The sequence below is a fragment of the Salvelinus fontinalis genome, chromosome 4 (assembly GCF_029448725.1).
Source record: "Salvelinus fontinalis isolate EN_2023a chromosome 4, ASM2944872v1, whole genome shotgun sequence".
NCBI classification, from domain to species: domain Eukaryota; kingdom Metazoa; phylum Chordata; class Actinopteri; order Salmoniformes; family Salmonidae; genus Salvelinus; species Salvelinus fontinalis.
In genome coordinates this window covers 48724386-48752063 of record NC_074668.1, presented here as the reverse complement: position 1 = coordinate 48752063, position 27678 = coordinate 48724386, and the positions used below count along the sequence as shown (strand labels likewise).

At 40.7% G+C, this 27678-nt stretch overlaps 1 protein-coding gene across 2 annotated transcripts in view; it reads left to right on the top strand.

Annotated features, from left to right (window-relative positions):
• Positions 1–1666: 1666 nt before the first annotated feature.
• LOC129853915 (protein prenyltransferase alpha subunit repeat-containing protein 1-like) overlaps positions 1667–27678 on the top strand; it is a 77607-nt gene continuing 51595 nt past the window's right edge. For both annotated transcript variants that reach the window (XM_055920431.1, XM_055920430.1), the window contains exons 1-4: positions 1667–1770; positions 6153–6322; positions 17305–17371; positions 22124–22228. In XM_055920431.1, coding sequence (XP_055776406.1) covers positions 1688–1770; positions 6153–6322; positions 17305–17371; positions 22124–22228 — 425 coding nt within the window. In that variant the 5' untranslated portion in view covers positions 1667–1687. The remainder of the gene's footprint in view (positions 1771–6152; positions 6323–17304; positions 17372–22123; positions 22229–27678) is intronic.

Below are 27678 nucleotides of genomic sequence, written 5' to 3'. Positions count from 1 at the left end.
TTGTGCATGGCCATGTAATCATGGATGAACAGGGAGTACAGGAGAGGGCTGAGAACGCACCCTTGTGGGGCCCCAGTGTTGAGGAGCAGCGGGGTGGATTGTTACCTACACTCACCACCTGGGGGCGGCCCGTCAGGAAGTCCAGGACCCAGTTGCACATGGTGGGGTCGAGACCCAGGGTCTCGAGCTTAATGACGAGTTTGGAGGGTACTATGGTGTTTAATGCTGAGCTGTAGTCGATGAACAGCATTCTTACATAGGTATTCCTCTTGTCCAGGTGGGTTAGGGCAGTGTGCAGTGTGATTGCATCATCTGTGAACCTACTGGGGCGGTAAGCAAATTGGAGTGGGTCTAGGGTGTCAGGTAGGGTGGAGGTGATATGATCAGTGACTAGTCTCTCAAAGCACTTCATGATGACGGAAGTGAGTGCTACGGGGCGATAGTCATTTAGCTCAGTTACCTTCGCTTTCTTGGGAACAGGAACAATGGTGGCCCTCTTGAAGCATGTGGGAACTGAGTTTAAATGTATTTGGTTAAGGTGTATGTAAACTTCTGACTTCAATTGTATATATGTTTAAAGACCTATTGGTGGAATTTACATGAACTACCCAGACCAAAGGCAAAAAGTATTGATAAGTTGATGTCAATTCAGTAGTATGTCTTGTGTTATTGTATGATGAAGAAGAGGTAAGGCTCACAGCATCCATGTAGGTCCCAAAGTGTTTGTAGGTAGATTTACTGAGTTTCCTCTCTCCCTCTGGACACAGTGTATTCATAATCTTTGGGCTCGGCCTCTGTTTTTATGGCATGATGGAAATAATAGGTGTAGAATTCAATAGATCTTCAGAGGGAGCTGATTTCATAGGGTGCTGCGGCACCCTTAGCATTCCTACTTCCCGCTGCTATGGTGAGGAGGTTGAACCATTATTCACCAGTAAAACTTCCACTGAACTGAAGCCTTTTGCACTCAGGATTCTAGCCTAAGTGAAGAGGCCTCCAAATTCTGTGACTTCATACGATTCACTTGGACTGTCAAAACAAAGAGTAGAATGTGAGTAGCATGGCGTTTTCGTAAATTCATCAGTTATTCTGCACTCTGGCGCACTCAGATGAGAGTGCAATGAAAAAAATCGGAGTAGATAGCCAGAGTGAATTTACCAACGCACGCATAGAATGCGTAATCCTTGTAGCTCGAGGTCTATGAAATGAATGAATTGATAACTGAATTACTGTGGACTTTGGAAATATGACATGTTCAAAACAACTGGGAACTCGGAGTCGGGAACGCGGGCCTCTTTCTAGAGCCCCGACTTTCTGAACTAAAGATCGCTGATATTATTTGACCTCGTTTTTCTCAGTTGATTTTAGAGTACAGTACCAACATTGAGGTTTTTCCCTAGTTACCACAGCCACAAAGTCAAAACGTCTTTTGTTGCTTTTTGGTCTTAATTTAAAATCAGGAGTATGGTTAGCAGTGTGGTTAAGGTTAGGTTTAAAATCAGATTTTAAGAAGATAAATTGTAGAAATAGGCGGGGTTTATGACTTTGTGTCTGGTATCTAGTGACGGCCCTGGTGTAGTGGAGTTGGTGTTTTAAACATGTTCATCAAAGATTTTTGCCTATTGTGTTTATTTTTAATGACCCGGATGAACATGAGAGAATTCATTGACGTCATCAGTGCACAAAAATGGCAGAGTCGGAGGAGGAGGATGTCTTGGTCCAGAGAGTTGTAAAAGATATCAATAACGCCTTCAAGAGAAATCCCAATATGTACGTAGCTTTATCCAATTTATCGTAAATAACGAGTACGAGTAGCTAGCTTACAAGATAACAGCAAACTAAGCATGGCATGGTGCTCGAACAAGATATCTATCATTTGCTGCTTTATTAGCTAACGTTTGTTAGTTCGCTATCTAACCATCACAGCTTGTTGTTCAGCTAGCAAGCAAACATTCAGGATAAAAAGCAATCTGCAGAGCCCGGAGGGTAGCCTAGCTTGTGTCTTTGCATACATTTAGCCACACGTTGCAGAGGATATATCTCTGACTGTGCAGTGGAATTCGTTTGCCACTTAGTAGCTAGCTACAGTAACTATTCTGTAGCCAAGAAGTCTAACTACTTGATTTGCAGAAAAAGTTTACCCAGCCTTGTTATTCCCAGCTCTGGAATGGCATGCATAAATCACGTGATCAGAAAGTGCTTGTTTTGACCACAAATTAAAGTAAATAGCCAGCCAAATACTGTTGGAACAGTCTGTGGCTCGCGACTGTCCTCTCGCATGTAACGTCATAGCCTGTTATGTGGGAGTGACATTTCCAGATTCCTTACTTTTTTTACACCTTTATTTAACTAGGCAAGTCAGTTAAGAACAAATTCTTATTTTCAATGACGGCCTAGGAAAAGTGGGTTAACTGCCTTGTTCAGGGGTAGAACGACAGATGCTTTACCTTGTCAGCTCAGGGATTCGATCTTTCAACCTTTCGGCTACAAGTCCAACGCTCTAACCACTAGGCTACCTATGCACGCAAAGGTCCGTCACCTTTATATCCAAAATTTGTCACGACTATACTGAACAAAAATATAAACACAACATGCAACAATTTCAAATATTTTACTGAGTTGCAGTTCATACAAGGAAATAAGTAAATTGAAATTAATTAAATCAGTCCTTTATCTATGGATTTCACATGACTGGGCAGGGGCACAGCCATGGGTGGAGGGCATAGGCCGACCCACTTGGGTGCCAGGCCCACCCAATGGGGAGCCAGGCCCAGCCAATCAGAAATTGTTTCCCCCCACAAAATAGCTTTATTACAGACATAAATACTTGTCATTTTTTGTGCATATGGAACATTTATAGGATATTTTATTTCAGCTAATGAAACATGGGACCAACACTTTGCATGTTATATTTACATTTTTGTTGAGTATAGTTGTCATCCCTCACCCCAGAGTTGACTGATGAGTTTGGCTCTATGATTCATAGATGTTTTATCTATCATCTTATCTCAGAAACCTGTCAGGTTTCACACCTGCTGTTTTGATTCCAATGGAGATCTACCCTGGTGATTACATAGCTACTGTCTTTGTAGCTACGCTTTTCAAGCTGTTAGCTAATCATATCCAATAATGATCATATTATTACTTGGTAATATTTTTTTATAAATTGTTATAATAACATGGTAAATAATGCCCTGTTGGGCTTAGTGTCAGCTCGCTAGATGTATTCTGTTTAGAAGCTTCTCTGACTGAGTGTTCTAAATTAGAACTGGCCTACATTCTGTAGCTCATTTAAGAACAGGGTGGGAATGCTTCAACTTGATGCTGAGCAGTCCAGATCTTTTCCCTTTCATTTGCATCTTCATGTTTTGGTAGCCAACTCATAACCACCAGCCTCTTTTGAGAGATATCAAAAGAGGCTTCGCAGTACAAGGCACAATGGAATGTAAAATATAACTTTTCATATAAAATTGATTTGATGCACATTTCAGTTCCAGTTTATCAGAAGTAAAACATACACAGACCTGTCTGAACTTATTTGAACAGAGTTCATTTCTTCTTAATATAGTAAAGGCATTTTTACAGGGCAAAACATCCTTCAATAAAAACAACATCTAAGCCTGATTAGTAGTGTTTGTGTAGGCTCAATCCCTCTGGTGTTGTGAATGACCTGTGCTGAGCGCTATGCTGTGCTGTGTGCAAACACACACCAGGGTTCCATACCAACAATTTCCCCACTAAGTTTTTCAGTTGGTGGCACCAGCCCATGATTTGGTCGCATCCATCCCCCAAAAATATAGAACAAACTAGAGGTCGACCGATTATGATTTTTCAATGCCGATACCGATTATTGGAAAACCAAAAAAAGCCGATACCGATTAATCGCCCGTTTTTTAAAATGTATTTGTAATAATGACAATTACAACAATACTGAATGAACACTTATTTTAACTTAATATAATACATAAATAAAAATCAATTTATGCTCAAATAAATAATGAAACATGTTCAATTTGGTTTAAATAATGTAAAAACAAAGTGTTGGAGAAGAAAGTAAAAGTGCAACATGTGCCATGTAAAAAAGCTAACGTTTAAGTTCCTTGCTGAGAACATGAGAACATATGAAAGTTGGTGGTTCCTTTTAACATGAGACTTCAATATTCCAAGGTAAGAGGTTTTAGGTTGTAGTTAATATAGTATTTATAGGACTATTTCTCTTTATACCATTTGTATTTCATATACCGTTGACTATTGGATGTTCTTATAGGCACTTTAGTATTGCCAGTGTAACAGTATAGCTTCCGTCCCTCAACTCGCCCCTACCTGGGCTCGAACCAGGAACACATCGACAACAGCCACCCTCGAAGCATCGTTACCCATCGCTCCACAAAAGCCGCGGCCCTTGCAGAGCAAGCGGAACAACTACTCCAAGTCTCAGAGCGATTGACGTTTGAAAACGCTATTAGCGCGCACCCCGCTAACTAGCTAGCCATTTCACATCGGTTACACCAGCCTCATCTCAGGAGTTGATAAGCTTGAAGTCATAAACAGCGCAATGCTTGAAGCACAAGGAAGAGCTGCTGGCAAAACGCACTAAAGTGCTGTTTGAATGAATGCTTACGAGCCTGCTGTTGCCTACCACCGCTCAGTCAGACTGCTCTATCAAATATCATATCATAGACTTAATTATAACATAATAACACACAGAAATACGAGCCATAGGTCATTAATATGGTCGAATCCGGAAACTATCATTTTGAAAACAAAACGTTTATTATTTCAGTGAAATACGGAACCGTTCCAAATTTTATCTAACGGGTGGCATCCATAAGTGTAAATATTCCTGTTACATTGCACAACCTTCAATGTTATGTCATAATTCGTAAAAAATTCTGGCAAATTAGTTCGCAACGAGCGAACTGACCAAACTGTTGCATATACCCTGACTCTGCGTGCAATGAACGCAAGAGAAGTGACAAATTCACCTGGTTAACATTGCCTGCTAACCTGGATTTCTTTTAGCTAAATATGCAGGTTTAAAAATATATACTTCTGTGTATTGATTTTAAGAAAGGCTTTGGTGTTTATGGTTAGGTACAGTCGTGCAATGATTGTGCTTTTTTCGCAAATGCGCTTTTGTTAAATCATCCCCTTGCGTTGCATCAATTATATGCAACGCAGGACACGCTAGATAAACTAGTAATATCATCAACCATGTGTAGTTAATCAATCAATCATAATCACTAGTTGTTTTTTATAAGTTTAATGCTAGCTAGCAACTTACCTTGGCTTCTTACTGCATTCGCGTAACAGGCAGGCTCCTCAGGAAGTGCAATGAGAGGCAGGTGGTTAGAGCGTTGGACTAGTTAACAAGATTGCAAGATTGAATCCCGGAGCTGACAAGGTAAAAATCTGTTGTTCTGCCCCTGAACAAGGCAGTTAACCCACCGTTCCTAGGCCGTCATTGAAAATAAGAATGTGTTCTTAACTGACTTGCCTAGTTAAATAAAGGTGTAAAAAACAAAAAAAATTATCGGCAAAATATGTGTCAAAAAAGACCGATTTCCGATTGTTATGAAAACTTGAAATCGGCCCTAATTATTTGGCCATTCCGATTAATCGGTCGACCTCTAGAACAAACATGACATGTAGATTAAGGAATCACTCCAGTTCTATTTGTGACATTTATATCTGAAACATTCCAATCCATTTTGCTTACTGAACATGGCCCTGCTGCAAAGGGGACTATGTGTGTCCGCGCACCGCAGTTTGAGGCAGACCAGTTCTGTTGTGTGCTCAGTGAGACGTAGACTGTCTGGAGATGCACTTGTGCAAACTAGGCTGCCCTCTACAAGGCTTGTGCCTCGTACTCCAGACCAGTGTTGTATTGGGCATCTAAAGTGTGCTCCTTCTCCGTCAACTAGAGACATTTAGGCTAAGTACAAGGGTCCCTACTCCCTAAACTAGGCAGTGAATAAAGACCACCATCAGACAGGGGTTCTGCTGTGTCTTGAGGTTAAAAGGTTATTACTGTATGTGTGAGCATGCATGTTAGAGAGCATGGGTATCTGAGAACGTGTGTGTTTTTGTAGTTGTTGTGTTAGAGCAATGAGCATGCAGGTTCACACTCTCTCTCTTCCCCCCCCTCCTAGTGATGAGATAGGTCTGATCCTTTGTCCTGAGGCCAGGTACAACCGCAGCCCCATCGTCTTGGTAGAGAACAAGTTGGGGGTGGAGAGCTGGTGTGTCAAATTCCTGCTACCCTATGTCCACAACAAACTACTGCTCTACAGGCAGCGCAAACAGTGGCTGGACAGGGAAGGTAAGAAGAATAATTATTTTTTCTTTATCCATTTTCCTTAGTCCACTGTGACACACACACACACACCCCAGGGCTCGAAATTAAGGGTGTCCCGTAGGGCTGGGCGATATGACGATATAATATCGTGTGACGATAGACGTTTTTCTGTCGTTTCATATTATGCTGTATCGTTTATTTTATTGTGTCGCAAATCACACTCTTTACGGCAATATTTTTTATCAATTGGATAATGCTTTGCGTGCCGTGTGGAAGGACATTTGCAACACAAACAAACACAGAGGAGAGTGAACGTTACACAGAGCACGGAGAAACAGAGCTCGTACCTAAAAGAGGGGCTACTTAGGTCGCATGGATGTGGTTTGGGTATGAAAAGTCTGACAATAACCAGAAAACCATCCTCTGCAAAATATGCCGCAGGCCTGTCCCGACAACAGGCTCAAACACCACTAACCTCCTTTACCACCTACGCAAGAATCATGTGAAACAGTACGGCGAGAGTCTACAGATCAGACTCAAAAAAGTACAGTCGAGTGCTCAAACAAACCCCCGACTCAGACGTTGCAAGAGGATTTTGCACGCTGCATACCATATGGTAAAGAATCACGAAGATGGAAGGAGTTTTATTTTTATTTATTTTTTATTAAAAAAACACAAGGAAGGGGTAACATTAAAGTATTAGAACATGAAGGACAAACAATACAGCATCAAGACACTATCAAACATGTATCAGTCTTTCCGCAACAGAGCCATCCTTATGTGTGAGGGTGCATGTGCATGGTAGTGATATAAAATGTCATATTTCCTTTTTCATGATCACAATCTTGTGAAACCCGAACCCTCCAAGATTCCACCATAGTTCCCCAATAGCTGTCCCTTAACCATTCGAGACCCCTCCCACAGTTGTCGTCCCCCGGGAAAAACAAAACAAAAAAATAACTAATTCCATTCCCCACCCCCAAGAACCCCCGACTGCACCAACAACCAAGAGAATGAACTAAAGAGAAAAAATGAAAAGACAGAAGAAAACAGCAAATAATGCAAAAAAAAATTAAACAAAAGAATACATTTAAAACAAAGGATATCAAGGACAACTGAAATCATTACAGCAATGCCAACTGTATATGTTTGCGTGCATGTCTGGCACTATTACTTGTATGTGTTGATTTGAATGAGAGTGTGTGTATATGCATGTGTACTAACACCTGCATGGCATCAGCCTCAGGCAAACTGGCATTAGTTGTAAAAACACTGCCACTTAGTGTCATTCAAATGTACTTTTATTATGTTTTATTTTGACTTTTTTCCTTTTTCCATCTCCACTATCACTTGTCTTCAATTCCACATCCCTCAGCCCATCCCATACCTGAGGGCAATACCAAAATAAGTGGTCTATTGATTCTGTATCCTCACAATAAAATCTGCAGAGCTTCGATGATTTTATGTCCCACATTTTCAACATTTTGTTGGTGGCAAGAATTCTAAATAGGAATTTTATCTGAAAAGCATGAAGTCTTGAATCTTGCGTTGTTTTATATATAAACTCATACACCCTGTACCATGGAATCGGTACATCAAAAATCTCTTCCCAACTATTTTGCAATCTGTATGGCACAGTTGTCAACATCCTGGTCCTAAAATGAAACTGGTATACTTTCCTATTTTTGAGCAGACCTTCCCGTACAATTCTGATAACTCCATGAAGGACATAACAATATAATTTAAGAACAAAATACCCTTTTCAAACATCTTTCTCATAAAAACAGGTATTTTATCAACCAGCATATTTGATTTCAGCCATAATATTTGTTGTAATATTTGTTCTATCTTTTCAGGGGGATGAAATTGAAATTGTAGCCAGCTCTACAATGCTTGTTTGATAAAGACAGATATATCATTTTCAATTAATCAAAAAGGCAATTTTTATACAATGGATTAGCTTTTCTTATTAATCTACTTGAGAACCATTTAGGTTTCAAATACAACTTTTGAATGAGTGAAGCTTTTAGAGAGAGGTTTAGTTCTTTTATATTTAATAATCTGACCCCACCCAATTCATATTCATTATATAGATTGGCTCGTTTTATTTCGTATGGTTCAGCGTCCCAGATAAAGCGAAATATTTTGTTGCTCATATGATTTGAAAAACAAATCATCAGGAGTAGGCAGCGCCATAAGTAAGTGAGTAAACTGAGATATGACTAAGGAGTTAATCAGGGCAGTTTTTCCATAAATCGACAGGTGTTTACCTCTCCATGGTTGCAGAATCTTGTCTATTTTTACAAGTGTTCTATTGAAATTCATTGTGGAGAGTGTAACGGCAGTCTAGCTCTTCCTCCTCCTCGGACGAGGAGAGAAGGATCGGAGAACCAATGTGTAGCGTGGTAATTTTCCATGAATTTAATTAACACAATGACAAGATACTGACAAACTAATACAAAACAACAAACAACCGTGAAGCTACAAACGAAAATGCAATACACAAGCTACTAACATTAGACATAGACACTATACAAAATAACAAACAAACTAACCGTCACAGTCCTGTGTGGCACAAACACTGACACAGGAAACAACCACCCACAATCCCCAACACAAAACAAGCCACCTATATATGATTCCCAATCAGGGACAATGATTGACAGCTGTCTCTGATTGAGAACCATATTAGGCTGAACACAGAAACAGACGAACTAGACACACAACATAGAATTCCCACCCAGCTCACGTCCTGACCAACACTAAACAAGCAAAACACATAAGAACTCTGGTCAGGACGTTACAGAGAGCTTATTTATATATTTTGTGACATGAATACCGAGTATGTCTACTTCACCATCAGCCCATTTTATAGGTAAGCTGCAGGGTAATGTAAAAGTTGTATTTTTTAAGGATCCAATACATAGTATTGTACACTTATCATAATTAGGTTTTAGTCCAGAGAGTACAGAAAAGTTATCTTTAATGAGACATTGCAGGGATCTAGCTTGCGGACTCAACATAAAACTTGAGTCATTGGCATACATGGACACCTTTGTTTTTCTAAGGATTTCTAATCCTCTAATGTTGTTATTGGATCTGATTTTAATAGCTAGCATTATCGATGGCCATAACGAATAGATATGGTGACAGAGGACACCCTTGTTTAACTCCTCTTGACAATTCAAAACTCTCTGAGAAGTAGCTGTTATTTACTATTTTACACCTGGGGTTGCTATACATTATTTTTACCCATTTTAAGAGAATTACCGAACGGCCTCCTCCACGTCTCCTGATGTACTGGCCTGTCTCCTGGTAGCGCCTCCATGCCCTGGACACTACGCTGACAGACAGCAAACCTTTTTGCCACAGCTCGCATTGATGTGCCATCCTGGATGAACTGCACTACCTGAGCCACTTGTGTGGGTTGTAGACTCCGTCTCATGCTACCACTAGAGTGAGAGCACCGCCAGCATTCAAAAGTGACCAAAACATCAGCCAGGAAGCATAGGAACTGAGAAGTGGTCTGTGGTCACCACCTGCAGAATCACTCTTGTTTTGGGGGTGTCTTGCTAATTGCCTATAATTTTCACCTTTTGTCTATTCCATTTGCACAACAGCATGTGAAATTTATTGTCAATCAGTGTTGCTTCCTAAGTGGACAGTTTGATTTCACAGAAGTGTGATTGACTTGGAGTTACATTGTGTTGTTTAAGTGTTCCCTTTATTTTTTTGAGCAGTGTATAAAAGCTGGTGGTTCCTTTTTAACATGAGTCTTCCAAATTCCCAGGTAAGAAGTTTTAGGTTGTAGTAATTATAGGACTATTTCTCTCTATACCATTTGTATTTCATATACCTTTGACTATTGGATGTTCTTATAGGCACTTTAGTATTGCCAGTGTAACAGTATAGCTTCCGTCCCTCTCCTCGCTCGAACCAGGAACACATTGACAACAGCCACCCTCGAAGCAGCGTTACGCATCGCTCCACAAAAGCCGTGGCCCTTGCAGAGCAAGGGGAACAACTACTCCAAGTCTCAGAGCGAGTGACGTTTGAAACGCTATTAGCGCGCACCCCGCTAACTAGCTAGCCATTTCACATCGGTTACACCAGCCTAATCTCGGGAGTTGATAGGCTTGAAATCATAAACAGCGCAATGCTTGAAGCATTGCGAAGAGCTGCTGGCAAAACGCACGAAAGTGCTGTTTGAATGAATGCTTATGAGCCTGCTGGTGCCTACCACCGCTCAGTCAGACTGCTCTATCAAATCATAGACTTAATTATAACATAATAACACACAGAAATACGAGCCTTAGGTCATTAATATGGTAGAATCTGGAAACTATCATCTCGAAAATTATGTACAATTCTGGCAAATTAGTATGCAACGAGCCAGGCGGCACAAACTGTTGCATATACCCTGACTCTGCGTGCAATGAACGCAAGAGAAGTGACACAATTTCACCTGGTTAATATTGCCTGCTAACTTCCCCGTTTGGCGCAAGGTTGGCTGTCTTTGTTAGGAAGAAATAGTCTTTACACAGTTCACAACAAGCCAGGCGGCCCAAACTGCTGCATATACCCTGACTCTGTTGTAAGAGAAGTGACACATTTTCCCTAGTTAAAAGACATTCATGTTAGCAGGCAATATTAACTAAATATGCAGGTTTAAAAAATATATACTTGTGTATTTATTTTAAGAAAGGCATTGATGTTTATGGTTAGGTACACGTTGGAGCAACGACAGTCCTTTTTCGCGAATGCTCACCGCATTGATTATATGCAAACGCAGGACACGCTAGATAAACTAGTAATATCATCAACTATGTGTAGTTAACTAAGGATTATGATTGATTGATTGATTGTTTTTTATAAGATAAGTTTAATGCTAGCTAGCAACTGACCGTGGCTTCTTACTGCATTCGCGTAACAGGCAGGCTCCTCGTGGAGTGCAATGTAAAGCAGGTGGTTAGAGCGTTGGACTAGTTAACCGTAAGGTTGCAAGATTGAATCCCCGAGCTGACAAGGTAAAAATCTGTCGTTCAGCCCCTGAACAAGGCAGTTAACCCACCGTTCCTAGGCCGTCATTGAAAATAAGAATGTGTTCTTAACTGGCTTCCCCATTTTAAATAAAGGTGTAAAAAAAATAATAATTGGCTCTTCCAATTGGACAATGACCCCAAGCATACTTCCAAAGTTGTGGCAAAATGGCTAAGGACAACAATGTCAAGGTATTGGATTGGCCATCACAAAGCCTTGACCTCAATCCTATAGAAAATTTGTGGGCACAACTGAAAAAGCGTGTGCAAGCAACAAACTTGACACAGTTAGACCAGCTCTGTCAGGAGGACTGGGCCAAAATCCACCCAACTTCTTGTGGGAAGCTTGTGGAAGGCTACCCAAAACGTTTGACCCAAGTTAAACAATGTAAAGGCAATGCTACCAAATACTAACTGAGTGTATGTAAACTTCTGACCCACTGGGAATGTGATGAAATAAATAAAGGCTGAAATAAATTACTCTCTCTCTTATTATTCTGACATTTCACATTCTTAAAATAAAGTGGTGATCCTAACTGACCTAAGACAGGGGATTTTTACTAAGATTAAATGTCAGGAATTGTGAAAAACTGAGTTTAAATGTATTTAGCTAAGTTCTATGTAAACTTCCAACTTCAGCTGTATGTGGCAAATAAAATATGATTCGATGTTGATTTGATTTACTCAATCCAAATGCTGACACTGACACCTAGGGGTGACATTACAAACTGCATTTCACTGAACTTTGAGACCAAAGCTATTATTGTTTATTAGTGTGCTTGTGGTGCTTTAGCATAAACACTTCTGCAATCTTATCCACTGCCATAGATAGGTACAACGTAAAGCTAAGTTGTCTAAGAAGGTAAACTGAACAAGTGTTTTTTATTTACTTACGTATTTATAGAGGATGTAAACCACAAGTAAAATGTTCTTAAATCATTTAACTAATTCGTAGCACAATTTGTGAAAAAGGTCTGTTTTTCTTCCCACCTCCCTAAAAAATATATCAGCAGATATATTGGTAATTGGTGACGTTTTGCGTCCCTAAAATCAGTATCAATCCCTTATCGGTCGGGCACTGATTTATACCATAACTTTATCCTTTCTCTAGATACCAATATGTATGTAGAATAAGGTTGTCAATAGGTAGTTATACAGTGCCTTCGGAAAGTATTCAGACCCCTTAACTTTTTCCACATTTTCTAACGTTACAGCCTTATTCTACAATGGATTAAATTACATTTTTCCTCATCAATCTATACACAATACTGCATAATGACAAAGCAAGAACACGTTTTAGATTTTTTTTGTGTGCAAATGTATTAAAAATAAAAAACAGATACATTATTGCTAAATATTCAGACCCTTTGCTATGAGAGTCGAATTTGAGGTTTTCGACCCTGACTTGTCTCCCAGTCCCTGCCGCTGAAAAACATTCACACAGTATGATGCTTCCATTACCATGCTTCACCGTAGAGATGGTACCAGGTTTCCTCCAGACTTGGCATTCAGGCCAAAGAGTTTAATCTTGGTTTCAGCAGACCAGAGAATCTTGTTTCTCATTGTCTGAGAATCTTTAGGAGCCTTTTGGCAAACTCCAAGCGGGCTGTCATGTCCTTTTACTGAGGAGTAGCTTCTGTCTGGCCACTCTACCATAAAGGCCTGATTGGTAGAGTGCTGCAGAGATGGTTGTCCTTCTGGAAGGTTTTCCCATCTCCACAGAGGAGCTCTGCTAGAGTGACCATCGGGTTCTTGGTCACCTCCCTGACCAAGGACCTTCTCCCCAGATTGCTTAGTTTAGCCAGGCGGCCAGCTCTAGGAAGAGTCTTGGTGGTTCCTAACTTCTTTCATTTAAGAATGATGCAGGCCACTGTGTTCTTGGGGACATTCAATGCTGCAGACATGTTTTGTTACCCTTCCCCAGGTCTGTGCCTCAACATAATGTTGTCTCGGAGCTCTACGGACAATTCCTCTGACATGCACTGTCAACTGCTGGAACTTATATAGACAGATGTAAGCCTTTCCAAATCATGTGCAATCAATTTAATTTACCGCAGGTGGACTCCAATCAAGTTGTAGAAACATCTCAAGGATGATCAATGGAAACAGAATGCACCAGAGCTCAATTTCGACTCTCATAGCAAAGGGTCTGAATATTTATGTAATAAGGTATCTGTTTTTTTTATTTTTAATACATTTGCAAAAAAAATTCTAAAACCTGTTCTTACTTTGTCATTATGCAGTATTGTGTATAGATTGATGAGGAAAAATGTAATTTAATCCATTGTAGAATAAGGCTGTAACGTTACAAAATGTGGAAAAAGTCAAGGGGTCTGAATACTTTCCGAAGGCAATGTATAACTACCTATTGACAACCTACCTCTACACACATATTGGTATCTAGAGAAAGGATTAAGTTATGGTATAAATCAGAGCCCGACCGATATTGGATTGATACTGATTTTAGGGACGCAAAAAGTCACTGATTACCGATATATCTGCTGATATATTTTTTAAGTAAGTGGGAAGAAAAACAGACCTTTTTCACATTGTGCTACGAATTAGTTAAATGATTTAAGAACATTTTACTTGTGGTTTACATCCTCTATAAATACGTAAGTAAATAAAAAACACTTGTTCAGTTTACCTTCTTAAATAACTTAGGTACAACTTAAAGCTATCTATGGCAGTGGATAAGATTGCAGAATTGTTTATGCTGAAGCACCACAAGCACACTAATAAACAAGAATAACTTAATTAAACTTTGTCTCAAAGTAAATCTTTTTACAAACTATGGAGTGAAGTTTGGTGAAATCCAGTTTGTAATGTCACCACTAGGTGTCAGTGTCAGCATTTGGATTGAGTAAATCAAATCAACATCGAATTAAATTTTATTTGTCACATACAGTTGAAGTTGAAAGATTACATACAACTTAGCCAAATATATTTAAACACAGTTTTTCAGAATTCCAGACATTTAATCTTAGTAAAAATCCCCCGTCTTAGGTCAGTTAGGATCAACACTTTATTTTAAGAATGTGAAATGTCAGAATAATAGTAGAGAGAATTATTTATTTCAGCCTTTTATTTATTTCATCATATTCCCAGTGGGTCAGAAGTTTACATACACTCAGTTAGTATTTGGTAGCATTGCCTTTAAATTGTTTAACTTGGGTCAAACGTTTCGGGTAGCCTTCCAAAAGCTTCCCACAGGAAGTTGGGTGGATTTTAGCCTATTTCTCCTGACAGAACTGGTTTAATTGAGTCAGGTTTTAGGCCTCCTTGCTTGCACACGACTCTTCAGTTCTGCCCACAAATGTTCTATAGGATTGAGGTCAGGGCTTTGTGATGGCCACTCCAATACCGTGACTTTGTTGTCCTTAAGCCATTCTGCCACAACTTTGGAAGTATGCTTGGGGTCATTGTCCAGTTGGAAGACCCATTTGCGACCAAGCTTTAACTTCCTGACTGATGTCTTGAGATGTTGCTTCAATATATCCACGTAATTTTCCTGCCTCATGATGTCATCTATTTTGTGAAGTGCACCAGTCCCTCCTGCAGAAAAGCACCCCCATAACACGATGCTGCCGCCCCTATGCTTCACGGTTGGGATGGTGTTCTTCGGCTTGCAAGCGTCCCCCTTTTCCTCCAAACGTAATGATGGTCATTATTGCCAAACAGTTCAATTTTTGTTTCTTCAGACCAGAGGACATTTCTCCAAAAAGTACAATCTTTGTCCCCATGTGCAATTGCAAACCGTAGTCTGGCTTTTTTATGGCGGTTTTGGAGCAGTGGCTTCTTCCTTGCTGAGCGACCTCTCAGGTTATGTCGATATAGGACTTGTTTTACTGTGGATATAGATACTTTTGTACCTATTTCCTACATCATTTTCACAAGGTCCTTTGCTGTTGTTCTGGGATTGATTTGCACTTTTCGCACCAACGTACGTTCATCTCTTGGAGACAGAACGCATCTCCATCCTGAACGGTATGACAGCTGCGTTGTCCCATGGTGTTTATACTTGCGTAGTATTGTTTGTACAGATGAACGTGGTAACTTCAGGCGTTTGGAAATTGCTCCCAAAGATGAACCAGACTTGTGGACGTCTACAATTTTGAGTTTGAAGGTAGCCCTTGAAAAACATCCACAGGTAGACCTCCAATTGACTCAAATGATGTCAATTAGCCTATCGGAAGCTTCTAAAGCCATGACATCATTTTCTGGTATTTTCCAAGCTGTTTAAAGGCACAGTCAACTTAGTGTATGTAAACGTCTGACCCACTGGAATTGCCATCACAAAGCCCTGACCTCAACCCTATAGAAAATGTGTGAGCAGAACTGCAAAAGCGTGTGCGAGCAAGGAGGCCTACAAACCTGACTCAGTTACACCAGCTCTGTCAGGAGGAATGGGCCAAAAAATTCACCCAACCTCTTGTGGGACGCTTTTGGACGGCCACCCGATAGGTTTGACCCAAGTTAAACAATTTAAAGGCAATGCTACCAAATACTAATTGAGTGTATATAAACTTCTGACCCACTGGGAATGTGATGAAAGAAATAAAAGCTGAAATAAATCATTCTCTCTACTATTATTCTGACATTTCACATTCATAAAATAAAGTGGTGATCCTAACTGACCTATAACAGGGATTTTTTACTAGGTTTAAATGTCAGTAATTGTGAAAAACTGAGTTTAAATGTATTTGGCTTAGGTGTATGTAAACTTCCGACTTAAACTGTATATACACATACTAATCAAGGGGAATGGGAACCAGGTGTGTGTAATGAGACAAGAGAGTCCGGGGTTGGTGGTAATGAATCCAATTCAGTGATGCCTAGAAGGGCGGTGACGGAGCTGGTGAACGGAATGAGCAGCAGTACCGGGGAGATCCGTGACAATACAGTTGGCGCAGATCTATCATTCAGGCCATGTGCTTACATTCATGATGAGATAAGTTAATTAGAACGTGTGTGACTAAAACCAGTGCCGAAAGCATTTTCCTGCATGAACGTTTCAATCATCAGCACATACCAATTCACCGAACTTCACCCAACTTGTGGGAAGCTTGTGGAAGGCTACCCAAAACGTTTGACCCAAGTTAAACAATTTAAAGACAATGCTACCAAATACTAATTGAGTGTATGTAAACTTCTGACCCACTGGGAATGTGATGAAAGAAATAAAAGCTGAAATAAGTCATTCTCTCTTCTATTATTCTGACATTTCATATTCTTAAAATAAAGTGGTGATCCTAACTGACTTAATTCAGGGATTTTTTACGAGGATTAAATGTCAGGAATTGTGAAAAACGGAGTTTTAATGTATTTGGCTTAGGTGTATGTAATCTTGCAACTTCAACTGTATGTGCCCTCTGTTCCCCATTGTCCTTGTCGATTATTGTCCCCATGTCCGTTGGTCATGTGAGTACCTTTTGCTCTGTTGAATCGGCTTTCGTGCTATGTGTTATTGTGCACTTGTTATTACGGGTCTAGTCCTGTGTATTATTTAGAGGTTTACACCTTGCTCTTTTGTTTGGGTTGCATCTCTGTGTTTTATTTATATATATATATATACACACGTGTTTGTTTTGTGCTTCGTCCCTGTCGTTTTCATGACATACTTTATTTTAAGTGGAGAAATAAAAAGCCCTATTACGTCCTATCATTCTACAGCGTGACATGTATGAGCAGACATATTTGTTAATTCTATGTACACAATATTGGTGCTTTATATGTGGAATATGTGAAAGGCTAATATCGCCCGATAATATCGGTCAACCAATTTATCGGCCGGGCTCTAGTGTTAATCATATAGATGAGCTTTTGGGGATGTGTCAAAATTGTCAAGTGTTCTGGTCCTTTCGTTACCCTTTTGGACGGCCAGAATGTATTTTGCATTATAGACCGCTTTAGTTGTACAAATAATCACTTGATATTCTAACCTGTCTCTGTCTCTCCCTCTTCCAGCTCTGGTGGACATTACTTGCACTCTGCTGCTGCTCAACTCAGACTTTACCACCGCTTGGAATGTCAGGTATGGACACCAGCCAATGACTCCAGCTCCCACCAGCTGTGTTTTAGGGCTGGGACGATAGCAGTATCGCGATACTCGTTAGTATTGGAAACAAACATTATTTTGTCATCCAGAGTCACATTTATTTATATTCCAAGTTATAGCATGCAATATTTTACATACAGCAGGTTTAGAAAGGACCAAAGCTTTCGTTCTGCTTCATGTTTACATTTTTGCCATGGAAAAATATTGCAATACTAGTATCATCCCGGTCCTATTGTGTATAAGCTACGTGTGTATATATGTTGTGGCTGCAATAACAAAGTCCTGTAAATAGACCCACTCCGTCCACTCACTCCCTATCAGCTAGACAGACAAAAACGACCAGATTCCTTGATATAAATTCTTCATGCAACAAAACGTATTCCTTATGATCTCAGAGGCTGCTTTTTAAATGACGTTCTCTGGAACGCTTCAGTCAGTACTGTGTTGAAGTATTAACTACCCTGAATTCTTAGCTGCTCTGAAGAAATTAGGCCAAGCTGTCTTTACTTGTTTGAACCTTCGCTGAGTCCCTTCATATTTGTTTTTGCTTTGTCTTTATGGGGTATTGTGTGTATATTGATGAGGGAAAACATTTATTTATACATTTTAGAGTAAGGCTGTAATGTAATAAAATGTGAAAAAAGTCAAGGGGCCTGAATACTTTCCGAATGCACTGTATATTGTCTCATTGCATCAGTCTTTTGTCCTTCTTTCTAGCTATTTCAATCTCACGGTTTGATGTTAGACATTCACTATCTTTCAAAAGGAAAGCCACACACTCGGGTAGCTTTGATGCAATCATTTCTTAACACTAATTACAATCATTTATTCATCAACGTTTCAACAGCAAGCTGTCTTCATCAAGGTTTCAAGAGATTCAGTCTCCAATAGAGCCAGACCGATAAATCGGTTGACGGATATTATCAGCCGATATTAGCCTTTCACAAAAATATTTATATCAGTCTTTATTCCACAGATAAAGCACTGAAATGATATACATAGAATAAACAAATGCGTCTGCTCATTTGCAGTAATGTTTTGAAAATGTCAATGGATGCCTGAAGAGTGCCTGATATCATTCAGCCCTAGGTCACAACGTGAGAGAGAGTAGTAGGCATGGTAGTTTGATGGTGAATAGCTTGCCACAGCCAGTGTATATGAATAAGTAAATAATCAAAACTTCACCAAGCAAGCAGCCCTGTCCTCATCACTAAGGCCATGTGTTTGCATTCATGATAAGTAGCTTATGTTTGCTAACTAGATAAATTAAAACGTGTGACTAAAACCAGTGCGGCAATCATTTGCCTGCATAAACGTTTTCAGTCATCCGCGCATGCCATTTTGCAGTGTAATGTACGTATGGTTTCTGTGAGAAAACATTGTTGTAATGAACAGCTAGCTTGTGCTTGTCATAACTTACTCTCATTGCGAGGTTGCCATAAAGTGTTTGTTTACATGACCTTTGACTATTGTAAACACTGTAGTATATCTACTCAAGACAAATGCTGACACCTAGCGGTGAGATTAGGAACAGCATGTTACTGCATTTCAATGCATATTTGTGAACAGTGCAGTTTCAGATTTACTTAGTAAGAAAGTTTAATTAATTCAGCCAGACACCCCTTGTGGCGGTTTAGCACAAACAATTTTGCATTCTTCTTATCCACTGCCATAGATATACACATCTTTAAGTTGTACCTAAGATGGTAAACTAAACAAGTTTTACTATTGTATTTATAGAGGATATAGTTTCCTTTTGGTGGATATCCTGTAAATCACAAATAAAATGTTCTAAAATAATGTTAATTGTAATATTTTGTATTATCTGCTAATCCTTGTGTAAGAAATGGTTGGTTTTTCATTTCACCCGGGGATTCAGTGACTTTTTCCCCCCCAGAAAATATATATATATGTCTGTGTGTATGTGTATATATCGGGATTCAGTGACTTTTGCCTCCCTAAAAATCGGTATCGGACGCAAAAATCCCATATCGGTCGGTCTCTACTCTCCAATTTGTTCTTTCTGGAGACACTATTTCTGGAGACACTATACAATTTGTTCTTTCTGGAGACACTATATATACCAAAGTGTTTGGGCACCCCTTCAAATTTGCGGATTCAGCTATATCAGCCACATCCGCTGCTGACAGTGGTATAAATTAAAACACAAAGCCAAGCAATCTCCATAGACAAACACTGGCAGTAGAATGGCCTTAATGAAGAGCTCAGTGACTTTCAACGTGGCGATGCCACCTTTCCAACAAGTCAGTTCATCAAATTTCTGCCCTGCTAGAGCTGCCAGGGTCAATTGTAAGTGCTGTTATTGTGAAGTGGAAACATCTAAGAGCAACAACTGCTCAGCCGCAATGTGGTAGGCCACACAAGCTCACAGAACGGGACCGCCGAGTGCTAAAGCGCGTAGCGCGTAAAAATCATCTGTCCTCGGTTGTGACTCTCACTACGGAGTTCCTAACTGCTTCTGGAAGCAACGTCAGCACAATAAATGTTCGTCGGGAGCTTGGTTTCCATGAACGAGCAGCCGCACACAAACCTAAGATCACCAAGTGTCGACTGGAGTGGTGTGAAGCTTCCCTGCCATTGGACTCTGGAGCAGTGGAAACGCGTTCTCTGGCGTGATGAATCACGCTTCACCATCTGGCCGTCTGACGGACGAATCTTAGTTTGGAGGATGCCAAGAGAACGCTACCTGCACGAATGCATAGTGCCACCCGTAAAGATTGGTGGAGAAGGAATAATGGTCTGGGGCTGTTTTTTCATGTTTCGTGGTCTGGGGCTGTTTTTCATGGTTCGGACTAGGCCCCTTACATCCAGAGAAGAGAAATCTTAACGCTACAGTATACAATGACCTTCTAGACAATTCTGTGCATCCAACTTTGTGGCAACAGTTTGGGGAAGGCCCTTTCCTGTTTCAGCATGACAATCAAATACAATTCTATTTGTCACATGTGCCAAATGCAACAGGAAAGGAACCCTTACAGTGAAATGCTTACTTACAAGCCCTTAACCAACAATGCAGTTTTAAGAAAAATAAGTGTTAAGTAAAAAATATACCCCTGTTCACAAAGCGAGTTCCTTGCAGAAATGGTTTGTCAAGATCGGTGTGGAAGAACTTGACTGGCCTGCACAGAGCCCCGACCACAATTCTATCGAATACCTTTGGGATGAATTGGAACGTCGACTGCGAGCCAGGCCTAATCGCCCAACATCAGTACCTGACCTCACTAATACTCTTGTGGCTGAATGGAAGCAAGTACCCGCAGCAATGTTCCAACATCCTTGTGGAAAGCCTTCCCAGAAGAGTAGAGGCTGTTATAGCAGCAAAAGGGGGTACCAACTTCGTATTAATACCCATGATTTTGAAATGATAGGTTCAACATGCAGGTGTCCACATGTAGTGTATTTTGGCCAGCTATAGGTTGTATTCAGTTGTGGGCCCTAATCATGAATTGCACGTTTCATGAACATTTGTTTTAGAACTGACGCCCAACTAAGCGTTTTCCTAATTGCATTGTCAATTGACACTGATGAAGATAAATACAGTGGGGAGAACAAGTATTTGATACACTGACGATTTTTCAGGTTTTCCTACTTACAAAGCATGTAGAGGTCTGTCATTTTTATCATAGGTACACTTCAACTGTGAGAGACGGAATCTAAAACAAAAATCTAGAAAATCACATTGTATGATTTTTAAGTCATTCATTTGCATTTCCGTCTCTCACAGTTGAAGTCAGAAGTTCACCTGTATGAACTTTCACAGTGAATGCTTTTGTTTATACGTTTCGTGCGAATTATTTGAACATCGCCAAATGCATCATAAAAAAATATTGTGCCTATTTAATGCAAACATTGCTGTTAATAGATCATAATGCACCATACAACTGAGCTAAACATTTGTAAATGACAAGTTCACTTTGTCATTCACAGCCTAAAAACGCATATCAAATGCAAATGCGCTGTTTAACCCACATCTGACGGCTGGGAGGTATTTAGGATGTGTCCTACTGTGGATTGCTAAAATATCCTTATGATAATGACACTTGGAAACCAAGCTCAAGTTTTCAGTGTGGCCTGTTATTGTCCAGACTTGTTGAAATATCTTCTGGCCTTGAAAAAAAATCTCCAGGCTTTTGTCATAGCTGTCAATTTAAAAAAAAAAAAATCTCACAGGTGGCAGTTTGGGGGGAAAAAACGAATCCCGTCCGAATCGTTCTCTGGTATAACGGACATTCTGGCGTAATAAATACATAATCAACGTTCTCTTGTAATACTAGTCCCTTGCGAATAGGGCTAAAGACAACACCCTGGTCAAATCATTCTGTCATACAAAATACGTATCCAACCGTCAAGGTCACATACCTAATCGTTGCCTGGTATATTTCATTAAGCCCTAGCCGCTTTCAAACATTTGCTCATTTGGCAGATAATAAAAAAAGTAGTCAGCACTACCATAGTGTAGGCTATTTAGCCTGTGAATGTGTTTTCTTGTACATTGAGTGTCTTTGAGGATCTAACTTGCCTCACTTTGATCTATTCAAATTACTTATTTTTCCTGTGAGGAGTTTTTGTTTTTCATAAAACAAAAACAAGTATGCAAATAGCATGCAAACAAATGTGCCCAATGCAGTAACGTAACATTCACATCCGGTAGAGAACATTGAGATTGACAGTCATTGAATAGTTCCTCTCTTCTGTCTGTTTTGGCAGGAAGGAGCTGCTGCAATGTGGCGCCCTAAATCCAGAGAGAGACCTGTACCTGGGAAAACTGGCCCTCACCAAGTTCCCCAAGAGCCCCGAGACATGGATACACAGGTAGGACTGGAGAGGGGTGTGTGGTGTGTGCCTGCGCGTGTCCACGTTCAATATTTTAAAATATTAAACTTTAACTGAAGGTTTTACAATGCATGTTTAGTCACCAGTGGACCAAAATATTTGAGTGCTTCTAAAACAATGGCATTTATAGGTTCCACTGTAAATCCTCTCACAAACTTAAACACAACACAACACACACTCATACACACACACTCACACACTCAAACACATCACATGCACATACACACGGTTAAACAGGTCCAATCTTTACTGCCTCTTCTGAGTCCCTGCTCGACTCTAAACCAGGCAACAGAATAAATCTGTTGAAATATTATTGATGGAGTAAAGTTATACAATTTACCACCACTAACCCAAGCTGGGAGGGAGGAAGGGATGGAGAGAGTTAATGAGGGATGAAGAGAGAAGGAAAGCAAGAGAGTGTGGGTTGGAGAGAAAAGGGTGGAGAAATACTTAGTAATAAAGAGAGAGAGAAACAGAGGAAGGCACAGAAGGCGTGAGAGAGTGGGGATATCTTTTTTGAATGTGACATGTCAGAATAATAGTGGAGAGAATTATTTATTTCAGCTTTTATTGCTTTCATCACATTCCCAGTGGGTCAGAAGTTGACATACACTCAATTAGCTTTTGGTAGCATTGCCTTTAAATTGTTTAACTTGGGTCAAACGTTTTGGGTAGCCTTCCACAAGCGTCCCACAATAAATTGGGGGAATTGTGGCCCATTCCTCCTGACAGAGCTGGTGTAACGGAGTCAGGTTTTTACATTTCTTTTTTATTTCGCCTTTATTTAACCAGGTAGGCTAGTTGAGAACAAGTTCTCATTTACAACTGCGACCTGGCCAAGATAAAGCACAGCAGATTGACACATACAACAACACAGAGTTACACATGGAGTAAACAAACATACAGTCAATAATACAGTAGAAAAAATTAAAAAAGTCTATATACAGTGTGTGCAAATGAGGTAAGATAAGTGAGGTAAAGGCAATAAATAGGCCATGGTGGCAAAGTAATTACAATATAGCAATTAAACACTGGAATGGTAGATGTGCAGAAGATGACTGTGCAAGTAGAGATACTGGGGTGCAAAGGAGCAAGATAAATACAGAATGGGGATGAGGTAGTTGGAAGGGCTGTTTACAGATGGGCTATGTACAGGTGCAGTGATCTGTGAGCTGCTCTGACAGCTGATGCTTAAAGCTTGTGAGGGAGATATGAGTCTTTAGTTTCAGTGATTTTTGCAGTTCGTTCCAGTCATTGGCAGCAGAGAACTGTAAGGAAAGGCGGCCAAAGGAGGAATTGGCTTTGGGGGTGAACAGTGAGATATAACTGCTGGAGCGCGTGCTACGGGTGGGTGCTGCTATGGTGACCAGTGAGCTGAGATAAGGCGGGGCTTTACCTAGCAGAGACTTGTAGACGACCTGGAGCCAGTGGGTTTTGCGACGGGTAATGAAGCGAGGGCCAGCCAACGAGAGCTTACAGGTTGCAGTGGTGGGTAGTATATGGGGCTTTGGTGACAAAACGGATGGCACTGTGATAGACTGAATCCAATTTGTTGAGTAGAGTGTTGGAGGCTATTTTATAAATGACATTGTCGAGGATCGGTAGGATGGTCAGTTTTACGAGGGTATGTTTGGCAGCATGAGTGAAGGATGCTTTGTAACGAAATAGGAAGCCGATTCTAGATTTCATTTTGGATTGGAGATGCTTAATGTGAGTCTGGAAGGAGAGTTTACAGTTTAACCAGACACCTAGGTATTTGTAGTTGTCCACATATTCTAAGTCAGAACCGTCCAGAGTAGTGATGCTGGACGTGCGGGCAGTGATCGGTTGAAGAGCATGCATTTAGTTTTACTTGCATTTAAGAGCAGTTGGAGGCCAGGTAAGGAGAGTTGTATGGCTTTGACGCTTGTCTGGAGGTTAGTTAACACAGTGTCCAAAGAAGGGCCGGAAGTATACAGAATGGTGTCGTCTGCGTAGAGGAGGGTCAGAGAATCACCAGCAGCAAGAGCGACATCATTGATGTATACAGAGAAGAAAGTCGGCACGAGAATTGAACCCTGTGGCACCCCCATAGAGACTGCCAGAGGTCCGGACAACAGACCCTCCAATTTGACACACTTAACTCTGTCTGAGAAGTAGTTGGTGAACCAGGCGAGGCAATCATTTGAGAAACCAAGGCTGTTGAGTCTGCCAATAAGAATGTGGTGATTGACAGTGTCGAAAGCCTTGGCCAGGTCTATGAATACAGCTGCACAGTAATGTCTCTTATTGACAGCGGTTATGATATTGTTTCGGACCTTGAGCGTGGCTGAAGTGCACCCATGACCAGCTCTGAAACCAGATTGCATAGCGGAGATGTTACGGTGGGATTCGAAATCGTCGGTAATCTGTTTGTTAACTTGGCTTTCGAAGGCCTTTGAAAGGCAGGGTAGGATAGATTTAGGTCTGTAGCAGTTTGGGTCTAGAGTGTCTCCCCCTTTGAAGAGGGGATGGCCGCGGCAGCTTTACAAACTTTGGGAATCTCAGACGATACGAAAGAGAGGTTGAACAGGCTGGTAATAGGGGTTGCAACAATTTCGGCAGATCATTTTAGAAAGAGAGGATCCAGATTGTCTTGCCCGGGTGATCTGTAGGGGTCCAGATTTTGCCGCTCTTTCAGAACATCAGCTATCTGGATTTGGGTGAAGGAGAAATGGGGGAGGCTTGGGCTAGTTGCTGTGTGGAGTGCAGGGCTGTTGACCGGGGTAGGGGTAGCCAGGTGGAAAGCATGGCCAGCCGTAGAAAAATGCTTATTGAAATTCTCAATTATAGGGGATTTATCGGTGGTGACAGTGTTTCCTAGTCTCAGTGCAGTGGGCAGCTGGGAGGAGGTGCTCTTATTCTCCATGGACTTTACAATGTCCCAGAACTTTTTTGAGTTTGTGCTACAGGATGCAAATTTCTGCTTGAAAAAGCTAGCCTTAGCTTTCCTAACTGCCTGTGTATATTGGTTCCTAACTTCCCTGAAAAGTTGCATGTCACGGGGTCTATTTATCTGTTTAACAGGCTTTATCTGTTCCTGGTTCAAGTTTTTTTTGAAAGGGGCATGCTTATTTAAGATGGTGAGGAAGGCACTTTTAAAGAACGACCAGGCATCCTCTACTGACAGGATGAGGTCAATATCCTTCCAGGATACCCGGGCCAGGTCGTTTAGAAAGGCCTGCTCGCTGAAGTGTTTTAGGGAGCGTATGACAGTGATGAGGGGTGGTCGTTTGACCGCAAACCCATTACAGATGCAGGCAATGAGGCAGTGATCGCTGAGATCTTGGTTGAACACAGCAGAGGTGTATTTGGAGGGCGAGTTGGTTAGGATGACATCTATGAGGGTGCCCGTGTTTACGGATTTGGGGTTGTACCTGGTGGGTTCATTGATAATTTGTGTGAGATTGAGGGCATCAAGCTTAGATTGTAGGATGGCCCGGGTGTTAAGCATGTCCCAGTTTAGGTCACCTAGCAGCACGAACTCTGAAGAAAGATGGGGGGCAATCAGTTCACATATGTTGTCAAAGGCACAGCTGGGGGCAGAGAATGTTCTATAGCAAGCAGCAACGGTGAGAGACTTGTTTCTGGAAAGGTGGATTTTTGAAAGTAGAAGCTTGGGTACAGACCTGGATAGTAATACAGAACTCTGCAGGCTATCTCTGCAGTAGATTGCAACACCGCCCCCTTTGGCAGTTCTATCTTGTCGGAAAATGTTATAGTTAGTCGAGGTCGACCGATTATGATTTTCAACCCGATACCGATTTATTGGAGGACCAAAAAAATCCGATACCGGACAATTTTTAAAATGTATTTGTAATAATGACAATTACATCAATACTGAATGAACACTTATTTTAACTTTATATAATACATCAATAAAATAAATGTAGCCTCAAATAAATAATGAAACATGTTCAATTTGGTTTAAATAATGCAAAAACAAAGTGTTGGAGAAGAAAGTAAAAGTGCAATATGTGCCATGTAAAAAAGCTAATGTTTAAGTTCCTTGCTCAGAACATGAGAACATATGAAAGCCGATGGTTCCTTTTAACATGAGTCTTCAATATTCCCAGGTAGAAGTTTTACGTTGTAGTTATTATAGGAATTATAGGACTATTTCTCTCTATACCATTTGTATTTCATATACCTTTGACTATTGGATGTTCTTATAGGCACTTTAGTATTGCCAGTGTAACAGTATAGCTTCCGTCCCTCTCCTTGCCCCTACCTGGGCTCGAACCAGGAACACATCGACAACAGCCACCCTCGAAGCATCATTACCCATCGCTCCACAAAAGCCGCGGCCCTTGCAGAGCAAGGGGAACAACTACTCCAAGTCTGAGCGAGTGACGTCACCGATTAAAACGCTATTAGCGCACACCCCGCTAACTAGCTAGCCATTTCACATCGGTTACACCAGCCTAATCTCGGGAGTTGATAGGCTTGAAGTCATAAACAGCTCAATGCTTGAAGCATTGCGAAGAGCTGCTGGCAAAACGCACGAAAGTGCTGTTTGAATGAATGTGTACGAGCCTGCTGTTGCCTACCATCGCTCAGTCAGACTGCTCTATCAAATATCAAATCATAGACTTAAGTATAACATAATAACACACAGAAATACGAGCCTTTGGTCATTAATATGGTAGAATCCGGAAACTATCACTTCGAAAACAAAACGTTTATTCTTTCAGTGAAATACGGAACCGTTCCGTATTTTATCTAACGGGTGGCATCCATAAGTCTAAATATTCCTGTTACATTGCACAACCTTCAATGTTATGCCATAATTACGTAAAATTCTGGCAAATTAGTTCGCAACGAGCCAGGCGGCCCAAACTGCTGCATATACCCTGACTCTGTTGCAAGAGAAGTGACACAATTTCCCTAGTTAAAAGAAATTGTTACCAGGCAATATTAACTAAATATGCAGGTTTAAAAATATATACTTGTGTATTTATTTTAAGAAAGGCATTGATGTTTATGGTTAGGTACACTTTGGCGCAACGACAGTCCTTTTTCGCGAATGAGCACCGCATCGATTATATGCAACGCAGGAAACGCTAGATAAACTAGTAATATCATCAACCATGTGTAGTTAACTAGTGATTATGATTGATTGTTTTTTATAAGATACGTTTAATGCTAGCTAGCATTCGCGTAAAAGGGAGGCTCCCCGTGGAGTGCAATGTAAGGCAAGTGGTTAGAGCGTTGGACTAGTTAACCGTAAGGTTGCAAGATTGAATCCCGGAGCTGACAAGGTAAAAATCTGTCGTTCTGCCCCTGAACAAGGCAGTTAACCTACTGTTCCTAGGCCGTCATTGAAAATAAGAATGTGTTCTTAGCTGACTTGCCTAGTTAAATAAAGGAGTAAAAAATACCGATTTCCGATTTGTTATGAAAACTTGAAA